This window comes from Poecile atricapillus, chromosome 12, assembly GCF_030490865.1.
Source record: "Poecile atricapillus isolate bPoeAtr1 chromosome 12, bPoeAtr1.hap1, whole genome shotgun sequence".
NCBI lineage: Eukaryota > Metazoa > Chordata > Aves > Passeriformes > Paridae > Poecile > Poecile atricapillus.
The window spans coordinates 13,683,064-13,701,019 of record NC_081260.1 but is presented as its reverse complement, the minus strand read 5'-3'; the positions used below and the strand labels follow the sequence as shown (position 1 = coordinate 13,701,019).

The 17,956-nt window shown below is 38.8% G+C and overlaps 1 protein-coding gene across 1 annotated transcript in view; it reads right to left on the bottom strand.

Moving 5' to 3' along the window:
- The window catches only part of ZC3H12B (zinc finger CCCH-type containing 12B), a 31,215-nt gene that overhangs the window by 8,333 nt on the left and 4,926 nt on the right, over positions 1-17,956 (bottom strand). The window contains exon 2 of the mRNA XM_058847725.1: positions 1,501-2,266. Within this exon, the coding sequence (XP_058703708.1) occupies positions 1,501-2,102 (602 nt within the window). The 5' untranslated portion in view covers positions 2,103-2,266. The remainder of the gene's footprint in view (positions 1-1,500; positions 2,267-17,956) is intronic.

Genomic DNA, 17,956 nt, shown 5'->3' with positions numbered 1-17,956 from the left:
AATAAAAGAGCTTAATTTTAAAAAAGGCCCAAGAAATTTCTGCAAGGGAAAGGAGAAATTTTTAAGAGGTTTGATAGAAAACAAGGTTTCTTTACAGAAACATCTTACAGATTGATGTAACCCCAACATGACACTGGAAATTTCTGTATATAAAATATTGTTACAGGATTTGAAGGGTTTATGTATTTGAAAAGTCAGCATACTCAATACACCTATAAAACCCCCGAATTTTCTTAATAAACTGAAAAAATAATAATTCATATCACAAGTTCCTCTAGTGCAGAAGACTGATACTAAGTCTATGGTATGAACACTACCTGAAGAAATCTTGGTATCACTGATCACTAAACAGACTTTAAGTAACTCCCTCATAAAAAAATCATACTTACTCAATGATAAACAAATAATTGGCTAGCTGAACTCCATACTCTACATAGATGTTCAAAAGTGGTATGGGACAGGAATCTCTTGGGTTAGTGTTGACCTAAGCAGCCAAGTGTATATAGAATATCCTGAGTCAGAAGGGACCCACAAGGACCATCAAAATCCAACTCCTGGCCCCATGCAGGACACCCCAAGAATCCCACCATGTGCCTGAGAGTGTTGTGCAAACATTTCTTGAACTTGGATGGGCTGGATGCTTTCTGTGACCACTGCCCTGGGAGCCTGTTCCAGTGCTCAACCACCCTCTGGGGTGAAAAACCTTTTCTTAATATCCAGACTAAACTTCCCCTGACTCAGCTTTGTGCCATTTTCTTGAGTCCTGTCAGTGGTCACAAGAGTGAAGAGATCAGTACCTGCCCCTCTGCTTCCCCCCATGAAGATGTTGAAGACCACAATGAGGTCTGACCTCGGTCTCTCCTTCTCCAGGCTGAGCAAACCAAGTGACCTCAGCCACTCCTCAAAGTCTTCCTCTCCAGACCTTCCCCCATCCTTGTGGCCCCCCTTTGGATGCCCAAAACTGCACTCAGTACTCGAGGTGGGGCAAGCAGCATAGCTGGGCAGGTCAGCAGGTTTGCATTATCCCTGTTCTGACACAGCTAAATTGCTTTTGAATACTGAGCAGGCTCAATCATCAAGAGCTCAAATACCATTAATTCACTACATTTCATTACCAAACACTGCATGTCACTTTAGAATGAAACAAGTTTTCCTGCACTAGTTGGTTACTTTCCTTTAATGCCCAGAAACAATCTTCAGTATTTTTCAAGGACTTCAAAATACTAAACCCATCTAGTAAAGCACACTACAATAGATTGTTTGAACAAAAGAATTGAGGTGAGAACTTGGATTTAAAATGAGGGCAGGGGAACTGGAATATGGATTAGATATTAATGAGTAACAGCATAATTAAAAGCCTAGCCTAAAAAGTCCATAAAATAGACATATTATCAGTGCAATGGTCTACATGACTTAAAATTACTTTGCCATCAATATTGGCTTTTTTCTTAAATGTTTTAGTGATTAATTATTTTCAAATATTTTGACAAGGAGACCCACCTCATAGCGACATTGCTTCCATCAATGACAATTGGCCTCAAGTTATCACTGTTATCCACCACTTCATCTTCCAGTGACAATTCAGGGCTTGCTATTTCCTTTGGGCAAGGGCCTCTTGGCACCAGAGTACCAGTGGTACTGCTGGCAGTGCTTTGTCCCTCTGATTCACTTTTGTTGCCAAGTCTCACAAGCTCTGCTAGAACATCATTGATGAGCGCATCTGCTCCCAACTTATTCAGTACAGCCTGGATCTGATCTCCTGCATACCCAAGCTTTAAAGCAAAATCCATTTTAGCTTGGTATTCCTTGTCCAAATTTGTTTTGCATTCATCTAGCTTCAAGTCTTGTGTGATACTGCTCTGTGAAAAACTTGGGCGATCCAGACACGGGGACCGGCAGAGCGGCCGATGCGGTTTGGTGGAAACCTCCTTTTCTCTCCACTGAGTACTGCTTCTGAAGTATGGTTGCTCAGGCTCACTTTCTGAGCTCGTCCATTCCTCAGATTCAGCACTGCATTCCCCCGCATCTTGTTCCACATTTCTGTCTTCTCTGGAGTGCCTCTTCTCCATTTTCAGCTTCCCTACCATAGACCAGGCCGTCATCACGTTCAACTTCCAGCCAGAGCGCTCAGTTCTCTTTCATTTCCAAAGCCACCAGGAATTCATACTCAATTGCATCATGTTGGCCAATTAAAATTTTACACAAGGCTGGAGCTAATTTGCCTTGCTTACTATATTCTGGCATAAGCAACACCAACATGAAGTTCCTTAAAAAAAAAAAAGAAAAAAAATTAAAAATTAGGTTTTGATCAATTCTGCAAAATATTCAATTACAATGATTTTGTTTACAAGTCAGTAGATGTCCCCAGTCATTCACAGTTCTATGTAAACTGATTATAATAAAGCATATAATTACACTGTCTCTGTAATCACAAATAAAACTTGTTTTCCCTCCCTCAGTTACTCTACCTACAGAAAAAAGGACAATTCCCACACAATAAACACAGAGCTGGAATGAATGGTTACCTCAGTAATATTTAAAGATAATAAAACAGAAAATGGTGAGCCACCATTTCCACTAGTAACCTGTCTTCTACTGCAGGAACAGCCTGTCTACACTAGGAACAACTGTGCAGTGTTCCAGTATGCATAAAATTTCACACAAACCATTTCAGCCTCTTTCAGTAAGGATTTACTATCAGAACCAACAAGTTTACCTAGCAAAAGTATCTTCTGGAAAACAAAACAGAAAATTAACAAAATAATATAATCCACAAAAGAAAACTAAAAGCATCACCAGTGTGCATTTAAGTCAAAGCTTATTCATTTTAAGTTTACACATCCTTTTGGTTTTAGGTAACAAGATGCAGAAAATAACAGCACCTATTATACCACTCAGAATCATAAAATGGCCTCTTCACCATTTGTGAGAGGTCATCCCTAATTTCTTTGGGACAATTTACAGGTGTTTCCCTGCTGCTTCCTAGAGTGCTGGTGTTTCTTGGTTCCTCTCTGACACTCAGAAGCACATCCCTTCCCCTGATGAATCTAGTTCACAACTCTGCTACTAAGTCTTGGAAAGGTTTCTTTCTTAAATATTTCCCTACATTAACTGGTGGGTTTCTATTGTCTATGGGAATATTTCAGAGAACAACAGAAGAGTGATAAAATTTGATAAGCAAAACCATAAAAATGTCAAAGGATCTCTGAGACAGGTCCATATTGGCCTAACAACAACCAAACCCCCTAAAATTGTCTCAAAGAGAAACTAAGATTATTAACCTGCAAAACCTTTATACAGTAATATATAATTATCATAAACATGCAGTAACATTCTACCAGATGGCACTCCAATTTATGCAAACAAAAATGTACACACATGCAGAGACAGCTGCTCAGAAGCCTAATTTCCTTAGGAAAATGTTAATCACTCGTACCTAAATAAAAACCCTAAAAGGTCAAGTTTTGAGTCAATCAACACTATTTTTTAATAAAGAAGGACCATACTTTTTCACATTTCCATATATTCTTATTATATTTATATTTTGTCAGCCTGGAGAGAAGGAAGGTCACAGGACACCTTGTGACTCTCTACAACTGCCTGAAAGAAGGCTGTAGCCAGGTGGGGATCAGTCTTTTCTCCCAAGCAACCAGCAACAGGACAAGAGGAAATGGCCTCAAGCTGTGCCAGGGAAGGTTTAGGTCAGACATCAGGAAGAATTTCTTCACAGAAAGGGTTGTCAAGCATTGGATTTGACTGTCCAGGGAGGCAGTGGAGTCACCATGCATGGAGGTGTTCAAAAAACAATCAGACATGGCACTCAGTGCTCTGGTCTATTTGACAAGGTGGGAACTCAATGATCCTGGAGGATTTTTCCAACCTAAACGATTCTGTGATAGTCTAAGTCCTTCATGCCATATGAAATAAAAACAGTTTCCTTGTGTTTGAATGGCAATTCCAGTCTTGATTAGTTAGGTTTAAGCTAGACTTTAAAAACTGCTGCTCTTTCATGTTATTTATTCAAAGAGTATCTCCCTTAATACTTAGGTATTATTTTTACAGTACTCTCTATTTTCATTCTATGTGATTTTTCTCTCACATAGCACTAATAGTAGTGTTTTTACAATCCAAGTACTTGCCAACATAGATGTATTAATAGCTTAACCTGGAATGGATTTTAATTAGGTCTCATACATAACCTTGTACCTTGCCAATAAAAAAAAATATATATATATAAAAATTATTGTAAAAGGTTAAAAAACAAGGTTATCAGCACACTGCAACCGCAGCTTACAAAATATTGCAGTGAAAGAATGCTCTAAAATACATGTGGCAAGACTGATTTTTTTCAAATTACCGAGACTGTACTGCTTTGGCACTGGACAAAGAACAGCATGATTCTGTTCATCCAAGTTTAAAGAGCTCCATTCTTCTTTCCCAGTTGTCATCTCTCTAAGCACAATGTCACAAGAATTTGGCTTTCATTAAACTTATCATGCTGCAACCTCCATTCTCTCCCCTGACCCCTACAATGCCCCAAGCCTGTCCAAGCAATAATCAACCACAAAACACTTTTTCCTTGCGTCCCACACTCCCTGTGCCTGTGAGATGGAGCAGGCAGCCCCAGGCTCATGGTGATGGGTGTCACCCCCACAGCAAAGGGCTGGTGGCTCTCTGTGACAGCCCCCAGAGAAGCTTGTCTGGGTCACCATTCCTCTGTGCTACTGGAGTTCTTGTGCTGGCCATTGTAATCCCAAGGTCCTTTGTGGTTCTGAAGATGAGTTTTTATCACACACTGTATCAGTTTAATACAAACATTTCAGGAAAGATGCATTTTTATTACTATGTGTAGATAAATATCTACATTTCTGCTACTTTAACTTCTTCAGGTAATTTGTAACAAGTCTTTCTCTACAATGTTTTCCATACAAGTGAAGATTGACTGAGAAGACAATCAAATTATATTCTAGCATCATAATAAATGAGAGCTGAGAAAAGTTCAAACAGAAAGTTTGATACACACGAAAAATTGTATTGCAGTTCTTAAATACAAAAAAAAATATTATATTAATATTACATGCATTTCCCAATTATCATGTTGCGCCCAAACACTGCAATTTTAGCCTTATTTGAAAAAAATATTTAATAAAGTGCAAAATGCAAAACTACAATGTAAAGAACTCAACATATGAAATAATGTACCCTTGTTACTGAGTTTAAAGCCTGTCTTTGTTTCTAGTAACTGTACAGAGCACACATTTCATTCAGTGCCCTTAAATCTTCAAACTTCAGCTACAGCTATATGTAATCACTTTCTTCTCTAACAATGACTTTATGGCTTAATTTTTTTAATTAGCCAAATCACCACTACATTTTCTACAAAAAAAAAAAGAGAAGTGATAGTCTGCATGTAATATACATAATTTGTATATATACAGTCTGAAAGAAAGTATCTGCAAAAACAGAAAACTTTTTTTTCATAAAAGACGACTTGGTAGTTTGTGTTTTCCACACCCAAATTAAAACAACTCCTAGTTATTAATATTCCTCCTGTTTCCCACTTTCAGTGACAAATTCCATAATTCCTCTGATACGTGTGAAAACAACCAGCACAATTATAGCCACATCTCCAAGGGTATTTCCAGTCAGCAGGAACATATTTATGCAATTAACTCACTGGCATTTAGACTGAAAAAAACAAACCCAGAAGCAACAACAGTATAGTTTGTTTGTTTATTTGTTTTTCCACACTGTACTTCTCAGAAATTCAAACATCATCTTGGAGAATACTGACAATAACACAGAATTTCTGATCTAAATTATTTACTAGTGGTAGTACAGTTGTACATAGGGATCTCTATCAGTTGCAAGCCTATTCTGACCTTCCAGTCCCTTGCACAATGAATATACAATATAGAATTATGAAGACAGGCTGGAATATCAGAAAAAACACATGGAAAGGTTTGGTACTGTTTGTCAAGACATCTTTAGAATGTAGTACTTTTGTGGGCACACTAAGGGAGTTTATGGAGGGAAAAACCTTACAAATTATCAGTTAATAGAGCTACCCTTGTAAATAATATTCCACTTTTTTTTTTTTCTCTTACTGCTTATAATGAATATTTTTTAAAATTAATATAGATGTACTAAAGAGTTATCACAGTGGGTTAAATTAAATTTTTTTAAAATCCTCTTACAACCAAACTCAGACTAAAAATTAAAAAACATAAATAATTCGAATAATGCTCAATTTTGCTGATAACTACAAAATAGAGAAACAAATCAGAAAATATTTTCAAAGATAGAATCAAACCTCATCTTGCAGATAATGAACAGCAACATTTTCTCACTGAAATTTCAGAATTTGTTTATTATGAGTACATTCTCCCCAAGGACAGTCAAATATGAACACACACTTAAAGGAAGAAAAAGAAAGTTACTACGAATTTCTCATTTAAAGCTATTGCAACTCAAAAACACAGACACTGCAACTTTAAAATTTTAATTCTCATGATGCTTGCTGCTAAGCAACCAACCAAGTTTTCTTCCTAAACACCTCTTTCAGCACAGTCATGAGCAACTAGTAGAACTGATAATGTGATTCAGAAAAAGAGTCAGACAAAATCATGTATATTTTGTTCATAAGGGGCTAAACTGAAAGCATCTCCTCAACTTTGCTGATATTAAAACAGAAAGAAAATATCTACACAGCAATAAAGTACTATAATATAAATAAAAGCACTTGCAAATTATTCAACAATCACTATTCAAATTACAATGAGTATTAAAGAGCCAGTGCTAGAAATAGTCTATTCTAAGCCTGTTCATTTCAGCAGGACCAACAGAAACTCAGGTAAAAGAATGGATTGAACAGCTTCTTTTGGTCCCTTATGGCACTGCCTTTCCATCATCTCAGTGTGCTCTGAGCCATGCCCTTCAAAGGTGCAAATATATTATACACACATCTACTTTGAAGAACAACCTTTAAATGAAACATTTTATCAACTCCTTTCACCAACATTTAAGCATTTTTACTTTTATTCTGTCATTGCAGATACTAAAATGCAAAATTAAAACAAAACAAAGAACCACAACTCATGTATTTTCTTTAGTATCTCTCTCACCTGGATAAGAAATACTTAATAATGATTCTATACTATTTATTTTAAGGAGGGATAGTTTGTTTGTTTTCCCTTGTGTGCTTTTGAGATACATGTAGCTAATGTATTTGAGATGCATGTAGTGGGGGTTTTTTTTAAATAAGTGTCCCCTCAAAAAAATAACTCAAAAATGACATGTGAAATGGTAAGATCTAGGAGAGTTCCACATGCACAATAGGGAATAAATACTGCAGGTTTCTCCTTCTGTCTCAATAAACCAAATTAAACAAAATAAACAACTTGACAATCATATTAAAAAAAAAAACAGGTGTGTTTTTTATTAAGAAAATTAAGTTATTCCCTCCATGGCTTCAGCATTAACTTTAATGTCTTAGTGTCTCGCTAACTTATCATTAACATTATATAATATTATAATAATATAATATTATATTATCATTAACATAACTATCTAACTTATCATTAGCATGCACCTATGTGTAGAAGGAAGAGGTATCTTTCTGGAAGGAGGCCATTCCAAACAACAGCCAAGCCTTTGATTACTGTGCCTGTTTCTATGCAATCAGAAGCTGACTGAAGTACACAAACACATCTACCCAAACTAATTTTCATGTCATCAGTTCTGACAGGAAGAGCAACACAGACCTTAACAGAAATTGGGTGAACTTATCATGGTCCCAGGTTTCTTGTTCTACAAATGAAACCCAATCTATCACCTTCACAACCAAACAATTGATCAGGCTGGCATATGATGCATCAACAGCTATGCCTGATGATTAAAGTGTAGACAGTGTGTAAGCCTACCAACAGAAAGGTGACAACTATTGTCTAAAGAGTCTAAACCCATGGAAACAACATAAATAAGTAGAGACAAAGAGAAAGAGAAGACCTTTAAAAAATTATTTTAAATAGTGCTCATGGACACTACAATCAACAGGATGTCCAGCATTGTAGTGTGTTGCAGCACAGACGAGTTACTCTAAAGAACTCTAAAGCACTTCCAAGTACATTTTTCTGAGCTTTAAGAACTTCCCCAACACATGACTAACTGGCATTTTAAAGGCATTGTGATTCAGGCCTGCAGTACACATACACAAAATACCAACAAACCAACCAGCACCAAAATGCATTGCACAGGCCTCCCCCGTTGTTTTCAGGAATGTGACAGAATAGCATTTGTCAGGCAGCAGTTATTGCCAGGACACAGACCAGGAGCAGCTCAAGATGCATACATGGCCCTGGATTTTGAATAAGCCCTTGATTTTGAAAATCGCATTTCTTCAGTGTTTATGAAGAAGGTGACACAGCTCAACATCAGTGTTTTCATAGCATTGAAGACACAACTATCTTGTTGTATCCTTATCTCAGAAGCAGCACAGATATTACACATTGCTGCCTGCTGCTTTGAATATTTTCTGAGGTAGTAAACTATTTTATCTACTAAGAAAGTGCTCAAATATGAGTCACAAATAAAAATGGTAACTTTTTCTCATTCTAATTATACACTTAGGTGGTACACATCTGCTGGGACAGATTCACAACTGAAGAAAAGCAGAGAAATATTCTAAAATTAACATTTGGGTACTTCAGAACAGATTAAAAAACTGGAAGAGTTGTGCTGCATGACATTATTGGTGCCATTTAGGTTTTGCCCTCTTTTTTAATGTTCTCTGTATTCTTCACACATATATTTGTACCTCTGTAGGCTATTGTATTAGTGGCTAGTTTTCCCAGTACTTTTCCATAGCCTTTCCTTAACCAGAAAGATGAAACAAATTCCAGAGCTCCAAGCCCCAGGAGGTACAAGGCTCCAGGGCTGTCTTGGTTCTTCCTGGGAACCAAGGCTGAGAACAGCTCTTTGAGATACATTCTCATGGACAAAGTACAGCTAGTGCTGACAGGAGGGACTCCAGAGAAGGGGCTTGACCAGGGGGGGAACTGCATCATCACTTGCCCTCCTAAATTGGTGCTTTTTATCAATTATGCTAATTTCCTAAAACCTATAAAAATATACCCATCCCTGTGGGGGTAGGCTTTTGTGGACATCTTTCCATAACAGCCTCTGAAGGCTTTCAAATAAAGATCCTCTTTTATATTATCTCCTTACTAAAATCATCTCGAGTTTCATTTCCAGGTTGGGCAAAGGGCAAAAGTTATTCTGGCAAACCCAGACGGGATGGGAGAACCTGGTATGGTTCCTCCGGACCGAGAACATCCTGCACGGAATTCTTTCCTGCTGGCAATCTTGACAATTCCGTGCAGCGGCCAGAGGATGAGACACCTCGGCTCCAAGATCCCGCAGGAGGTAATATAAAAATAGCTCTTTTTGTTGTGTAGTGTGTAGTTCGTATCTGTGTGTGTTGTGTATCTGTTTAAGATCAGTAATTGCTAGCAATTCCGGGACGACCAGGCTTGGTGGCGGGGGAATTTGCTTTTGCACTTTTTCAAAGTTTTTTTTTTTTCCTTTCGCCGCTTTTCCAACCAGCCCCAGTTCGGCTGGGGGGAGGTGGGGCGTGCGTGTGTTTGCCTCTGGTTATTGTTCATTGGTGGAGAAAAGCAAATTACAACGCGAAAGTTTAATTCGTGTTTAACACGCGCGGGTTTTGAATCGAGCATTGGCCTGGGGACGGAGCGGCCGGGGGAGGCCTGGCCCGCTCCCTGGTGCGATGAGGGAGAAGGGTCCCCACTTCCCACAGCTTGGCAGGAGGAGGGGGAGAAGCTCCCATTTCCTACAGGTTTTGTGGAGCGGCGAAAAAAGCTGGGCTTGCACCATTGCAGGGGAGGGGAGAAGCGCCCCCACTTCCTACGTTGCATCTGTGGAAAGTTTTTTCCGGGATTTTAGGGCAGGGGCGGCTCCCGGACTCCCGGGACGGCTCGGCGAGCGGGGAGGCCACGGTCCCCGTGTCACAAGAGAGGGGACAGCGGCTCTGACAGGGGCCGAGGTGACTCCTGCCATTGATTGCCCTGGTAGAGGCCGGGATGGGGATGGTGCGGGGGAGAGGCCCCGGCAAGCGGCACCGGGGCCGCCGCTGCGCAGCCACGGCCCGGCTCGGCCCCAGAGGGACCGCGGCTGTGAAATCTGTCGGCGGCAGCCTCACCCCCGGGGGCAGCACGGATTTTGCTGCTGCGGGAGACGGGGAAAAAGGCAGAGTTGAGTCCCTCGAGGAAGCGTCACCTCCGTAGGCAGGAATGACTCTACCGCAGTTTCCACAATAGTGAGGTTTGTTTAACGAGGTTTGTTTAACGAGAGCCGCTGTGAGCAGCGGCACAGCCCCGGGGCGGGTGTGCCCGCATCGAGCGCCTGTGCCCGGGCCGTGCGGCGGGCAGCGAGCGCTCTTTGTGCTGGGAAGTACAAAAGGGAAACACCGAATCCAAAGAAAAAGAAATTGTTTTTCAGGCTCCCTTAAACTAGGCTATAAGTAAGCAGAGCCCTGTGTTAACAAACACCTTAGTATGGAAACTGAGCCAAGATACTGTAAGGACTTTTAGTGCCAGAGGGGTAAGAGAAATGAGGCCTTTCTTTCAACCTTTAAAATACTGATTAGAAAAATTCTGGGTGATTTATCAGTTTCTGTGTTTGCCAAACTCTCCTAAGAAGGATCCATTTGAATTTTGCAAAAGGAGAAAAACAGATAGTTTAGGATGGTTTTCTGAATTGAAAATTTAAAGTACCTTCTCCTGCATCCCCGTGAATAAGAAAGGCCAAGGACTCTCTGCTATTACATGGAAGAATCCTGAAATAAGGAAAAAAGAGACAGCTCACCAAGACAGTGCTGCCAGAGGGTTTAAGGCAAGCCCAACTATATTAAGAAATCATCTGGCAAAGGAACTAAAGAACTGGAGAAGTCAGCAACTGAGAATTGCTGCATCCAATCAGCAGCCAAGAATTGCTACATGCAACAGTTGCATGCAACCCACTGTAAGTTTGTTCTGTGAACATCCGAGACATGTACCCTATGCCGTGTTACTGAAACAGGTTAATGTTATTCTGAAAATGTTTGCTGTTAATCCTGGTATGTCTCTGTTCCTAACACTAACTGATAATGTATCTGTTTGCAAACCGTAGAGGAAGCCTATTCCAGCAGACCAGACCTGAAGGAAGTGCCAGACTGGGAGCTGCATGCCGGTGAGAGCAGCTCCATGTGAGATGGCAAACAGGTGACAAGTTATGCAGTGACAATCACGAACCAGGTAACCAGGGAAAAGGCCTTGCCATCAAATGTATCATCACAAAAGGCTGAACTGATTACATCAATGGAAGATCTAAAACTGAGCAAAGTCATCAGGAAGGAAAGAAGACTGGCAAACTATTCAAGGTAATAGAATTGAACACTCTGAAGAGATCCATGCACTGCTACTGAATATTTGGGAATGTAGAGAAGCAGCTTTTATGCATTTCAAAGCTCAGCAAAACAGGAAAACAACTCCTGAATTAAAGAATCATTATGCTGATAAAATAGTAAAAGGGGCTGCAGAAAAAGGCATCTTAACAGTGGTGCCACAGAAGGAAATCGATTTGTCAAGGTTTGCCCCAAAGTGTGATCCAAAGGACCATCAGTTTTCTGGCACAAAGGCTGAAATCAAGGAAAGTGAACAGGCTATTACACCAGAAACAACCCAAACATGGGCAAAAGAGTTGTGTTAAAAATAACAGAGCCAGGAGATTTTTCTGGAGATTATTGACAAAGAGATTCTTCTGAGTTACCAAGCAAAGAAAGAAACAGGAATGTGTTTGTGTTGGTTCACACCTTTAGTGGAACATCTAGAGCTTACCCCTGTCACACTAACACTGAGGGAGGTGGTGAAAGTTTTTCTCAATTGTGTAATTCCAAAGGTTTGGGGTTCCTTTGGGGTTGGTTCCCCAGTGATCAGGGAAATTGGTCAAATGTTGGGAATTGTTTGAGATCTGTAAATTCCCTAAATATCCCAAATGAGTAGCAAAGCTGAGTCTGTGAATGGAACCCTCAGAACACAGATTAGTAATATTTGTCAGAAACATCCATGACATCAGTTCAAATCTTGCCTATAGCCTTGCTGAGAATCTGCATGCAATCAAGGCAGAGCCAACATGAATCCTTATGAAATACTGCATGGCAGGACATACCAAATTGTGTATGTTATGGGAGAAATCCATATGAGGGGAAAATTGACTGGCTGAGGTATATAACAGCTTTTAAGTTCCACATCGCAGAAGCTCCAGAGATTCGTCATGTTACCCAGACATACCTGCCCATCTGTTCCAGCCTGGAGACTGAGTGTATGTTAAATGGAAAAACAGTAACCTTCAAGCTAAGTTGAAAGGACAATTCCAAGCCCTGACCACCCTCAACAAAACCAAATGCTGGCAAAGAACCCTGAATTCACTGCCCCAGAGTTAAGAAGATATTTGTTCCTGAAACAACCAGAAAACAAAGACTGATTCAAATCAAGATTATATGATTTGAATTGTCCTTTTGTGCCTCTTATCTGCACAGTTGGTAACCATGATTCAGATTTGGCCCTAAAAATTTGCATGTAGCTCTAGTCCAAGATGTATCCAAAAACTTCATAAGAACAACTTGTCAGGGGGGTGTTGGATATGAAAATTTTGCCTGGTAAGTTTTGCCCCTGGATAAAGATCAGGCCTGTGTCCCTGGGGCTGCGATGCCAAATATAATATTTAATCATATTAAGGCTATTAACAAAACAGAATGGCTCTTAATTTCCTACTAACCATGAAATCATTACCACTGGTTGTTGTTCTTATGCAGATCAGAGTGAAAGAATTGCTAAGGATTTGGTTGAAATTTGGAAGCAAACCTGTTCTATACCAGCTAGCTCTCAAAAGAGCTCACTGAACCTTGAGTATCTTCAATACATTCACATCATGGTTACCAAACTGAGCCTAGATAAAAAGTATTCATAGTAGTTGTAATTATAGTTGGTATCTGTATAACAGCTTGTAAGATAGATGGTTGTATAAACCAGTAGTGGAGTTAAATATGGAGTAGAGACTAAACAAGAGTCGTTACTCTCTAAAAAAGCGAGGGGAATGGTGCTGTTTAGGTTTTGCCCTTTTTTTTAATGTTCTCTGTATTCTTCACACATATAATTGTAGCTCTGTAGGCTATTGTATTAGTGACTAGTTTTCCCAGTACTTTTCCATAGCCTTTCCTTAACCAGAAAGACAAAACAAATTCCAGAGCTCCAAGCCCCAGGATGTTGCTGCTGGATATGAAATAGGTCACACGAACACAGTTTGAGGTGTGGTGAAAGGAAGAGAGCACTTTATTTCTTCTCTCAGAATTTATAGGTTTCTGACCACGGCCAGGGATTGGATGGTCAGGATAACACCTTCCCAACCACACTGGCCATGAGAGATGTCCATCAAAAGACATGTATCAGAAAGAATGTACATATATCTATGTTTACAGTTACTGTCCTAGGAAACTCTTTAGAAAACGATGTCAGCAAGCTCAGAAAACTGAGTTTTCAGGGCGACACCTGGAGGTACAAGGCTCCAGGGCTGTCTTGGTTCTTCCTGGGAACCAAGGCTGAGAACACTCTTTGAGATACATTCTCATGGACAAAGTACAGCTAGTGCTGACAGGAGGGACTCCAGAGAAGGGGCTTGACCTGGGGGGGAACTGCATCATCACTTGCCCTCCTAATTGGTGCTTTTTATCAATTATGCTAATTTCCTAAAACCTATAAAAATATACTCATCCCTGTGGGGGTGGGCTTTTACTGGACATCTTTCCATAACAGCTTCTGAAGGCCTTCAAATAAAGATCCCCTTTTATATTAATTCCTTACTAAAATTATCTCAAGTTTCATTTCCAGGTTGGGCAAAAGGCAATTATCTCTTGTCCTTAATAAAAAGGACATTAGAGACTAGTAGCACTTTGCCTTGCATGCACACCTTGAACTACTAGATTTTCATACTTACGATTATTTAAAATAGAGGTAACAGGAATACATTACAGTTTACATGTGCATATCATAATAATGCATATAATAATAATGAATATGTTGCAGTTCAACAGGAATTAATTATTGTCATCAATTTTTTTTTGAACCTTAAAATGAATTACTTTCACTACATAACAAATTTGGTAGCTTAGCATATTTAATTTTCATTTGTTGCATCAAATGTTGCATGATTGTAGAAAAATAGGACAAAATAGGCTTTTTAGAATATTTTCCTATTTAACTTGGCCATTTGGAAATTAAAGTGACTCCATAATTTGGTGCTTTTAGAAAACTACAATATTCACACTTTGTAGTCACAGTTTCGAACTATTTTATATCGTTTCATTAAAACTGTCCTAAGAGCTTCCTTACTTAGCAAACAACACTCATTTAAGCATCAAATGAGTGAAGATATATAGAACATGTATTCTGATACAGCTTCCATAAAAAGTCCAAAATACATATAAGTGAAGGAAAACAAGTGAAGGCTTTGAAAGCATCTACTTTTTGATGCAAATATTTGGCATTAACAGTGCTTATAATATTGCTTGCTGAGGAGTGAGGAAGCTTATATGAAAGGAATACTTTAAGATGCTTAAAATGAATACATGTTCAAATGGCTCTTGTACTTTTTAATCTAATAAATTAGATATGGTCTAAAGTAAGATCTGAGCACAGATCCGTAGCTCATTTATACATTTAGAGACGTGTATAGTAGTATTCACAGAGTATGTGCTAAGTCAAGCAGCATTTTTAACAGAAGTGTTAAAATGGCAGATCAGGCTTTTCAGTCCCTTGATAATTAGAGCCATATAAATGACAGCATTTTGATTCGGTTTAATGAATTTTTTTTCTTATCTTACTATGCAATGTCAGTCTCAACACATTCCTGGGAAGTCTCAACACTGTCATTTTGATGAACAGAGAAACCTTAAATTTACACAAATCAAAGGCCTAATATTGTATAGTCTTTTATCAAGTCAAACTCAGTACAATGTCAAGAAAAATATTTTACTTTTTCTTATTATGGTTTCTCTAAAATAAAACATGAATACATTAAATCTAAAGTACTAGCTGGTTACACCAGCAGTGAATACCTTGTCCTTAAGATTAATATTGAAACAGCAATTGAAAAATAGGCTTCTAGCTATGGTTACTAATAAAATTTATTTAGAAGCTTCCTCTTTTCTGAATCAATTCAGATAAAGTATTTTAAAAGAAAAACACATTTGCCATTTCTGTTTCTGCATCTGTCTCCCTCTTGTAACCATCTTTGGAGAAGAACAATAAGGAATGTGACTTAGCACTCTTCTATTACAGAGGCAAAGGACAAAGAAAGATTTTCAGTGTTGACTCACCAGTTAAAATAAATGTAATTGTTACCACCACCCAACCCTGACGGGGATGTTCTTCCTTGACAAATGCTGATGGAACACTTGTAATAGTAGGAAAAGTTGAGTTGTGCAGAGAGGGCTGAATTTCAGGAGTTCATACACCAGAATATATAGAAGTGGAAATTACTTTAGAAATACCACTAGGCTTTACCTTTCTGATCTACAACCTATACTGTAGTTCTTGTCTACACTGAACAGTGATGGAAAAAACCCACCATGTGCATACATAAATAAATACAGATAGATAGATATGCCCATATATACATGTAACTTCTAATTCTGTCAGTGTATCACTTGATACATTCCACAGATCAGTTCAGAAAAGTGAAATAGAGCTCTTCTTTCCCAAATGCTGCAAACACTTAAAAGTTTGGTTGTTCTCCTTCCTCACCAAGTTCTAGCCCACTGTTCCTGAAATCCTTTTACCACAGTTGGCTCAGTTTTAAAAAGTCATGAATGCTGTTTGAGAACTATGGAAATGCAGAGCACTGCCAACTGTGTAAAGTAAGCCCCTGAGTTAACAGACCAAGGAATTTTCAAACGTTATGAGAGTATCATTAAGTGGGTATGAAAAACTGGATTCATGAAATCATGCCATGGACACTTCACTGAAACACCTAATTAACTGGAACTTACTTGTTCATGACTCTCCCAAGAGTATGAAGAATCTGATGGGCTCATTGTGACAGCTGGAAAAGGGATTGGGTGGGAACTTTTTGAGGAATTTGTTGGTTTCTTAACACAGATCAAGTTTACAGTGCACCTCAAAATAATAATTGCACCTGTGCAAAGGGGGACAACACCCTGCAACACAAAGGTGAGAAAGAACCATCATGACAGACAAATATATTTAAGCATTATCATGCAAGAAAGTAATTGTGCAAGTACCACCCTAGGGACTTAAGTTTCTCACTTTCCTTTTCAATGTTACTGAATGGAAGCTATTGGTGTTTGGCTGAATTATTGAACAGGAATCAGAGAGTGACAGTATCCTTCAGCAATGACAAGATATTCAGCTGAATTAGATTCAAGAGCCAGTCCTTACTTCCCAGGCTGTAAAAAGTAATGAGCACAACCCTGCCTTTCAATGGTCTTTTTATTTCAGGAAAATTGGATTAAATACTGCATTTCTAGTGATCACGACTTAAAAAAAATCCAACCCAACAATCTTAAGAAGAACATCCCATATTTGCTACTGAGTTGCACACATTTCAAATTTAGGTTTTTTTTTTGGCTGACCTTGATGAAAACTTCCTCATTCAGCTTAGCAGAAATTGTACTGAATTACTATGTTACTATGCTCAACCTCCCCATAACAAGCAAGCAACAAAATAGAAAGGCAGTGTAGTTTGCTGCATCAGAAATAAGACCTCAAAAAAGGTGCTCAGAACTTCATTTTCTTTTTCTAACTCTGCACAAATTGTAGATTTGTACATCACAAACACTAGGTGTTGGCCCTGCAAAATTGACAAGAGTATGACTAAACATTTGTGGCACCTTTTATAAAGAGTTCAGAAATTAACCTAGAGACCTTTTAGAAAATGCCAGGAACAGAAAAACATGAACCTACCAACAGACACCAGGGAAATGAGAACAAGCATTTTGATTAGCTAAAAGTTGGAGAAATTATGTCTATTTCTGAAATCCCAAAATAAAATACATTAAATAAAACAATGTTTTCTTTGCTGTGCAAATATGCGATTAATCCCTTGGCCCAAATCTACAGCTTTTACCAAATCTAAACTTGACAAGAAGTCATTTTGTTTTGATCATGACTACACGACTTAACTCAAACCACATGACAGAAACAACACCATGGAATAGAAAACTTGGTAGGAAAGCATCCATTTTTACTGCACTCTTAGCATATTGTGGAGTTTTGTTAAACTGAAAAATTGTCCTAAAAAACTACAGCAATGTTTGAGGTACTTCAAATTTACTTTAGCAAGTATTTTCAGTGGTCTCTGATATATGTATTGGACTATACATAAAAGCAAGCTGTCTCTACCATATCACAAAAAGAACTTGAAATTGCTTGTGAAGGAGTCAACAGGGGAAGTTTAGGTTGGCTGTTAGGAAGAGATTCTTCCCCCTGAGGGTGATTGGGCAGTGGAACAGGCTTCCAGTGCAGTGGTCATGGTACCAAGCCTCAGAGCTGAAGGAGCCTTCTGACAATGCTCTCAGGCACACAGGATTCTTGGGGTGAAGGGCCAGGAGCTGGACTTTGATGATCCTCGTAGATCCCTTCCAACTCAGTATATTCTATAATTCTGTGAACTACAAATCAAGTGTGAACTGAAGAGAAATGCAAAAGTAGCATAAAATTTAAGCACCTTGCCTCAAACTTCATTAATTTTGTCATACTCATAAGAATTAATTCAAAGGGACAGGATGGACATAGTCAGAATTATAAAAAGAGGAAGCAGCATTTTAGCTCCTTCTTACATGATTCCTGTTTGGAGTTAACCCAACCTAGAAAGAACAGGTACTGCT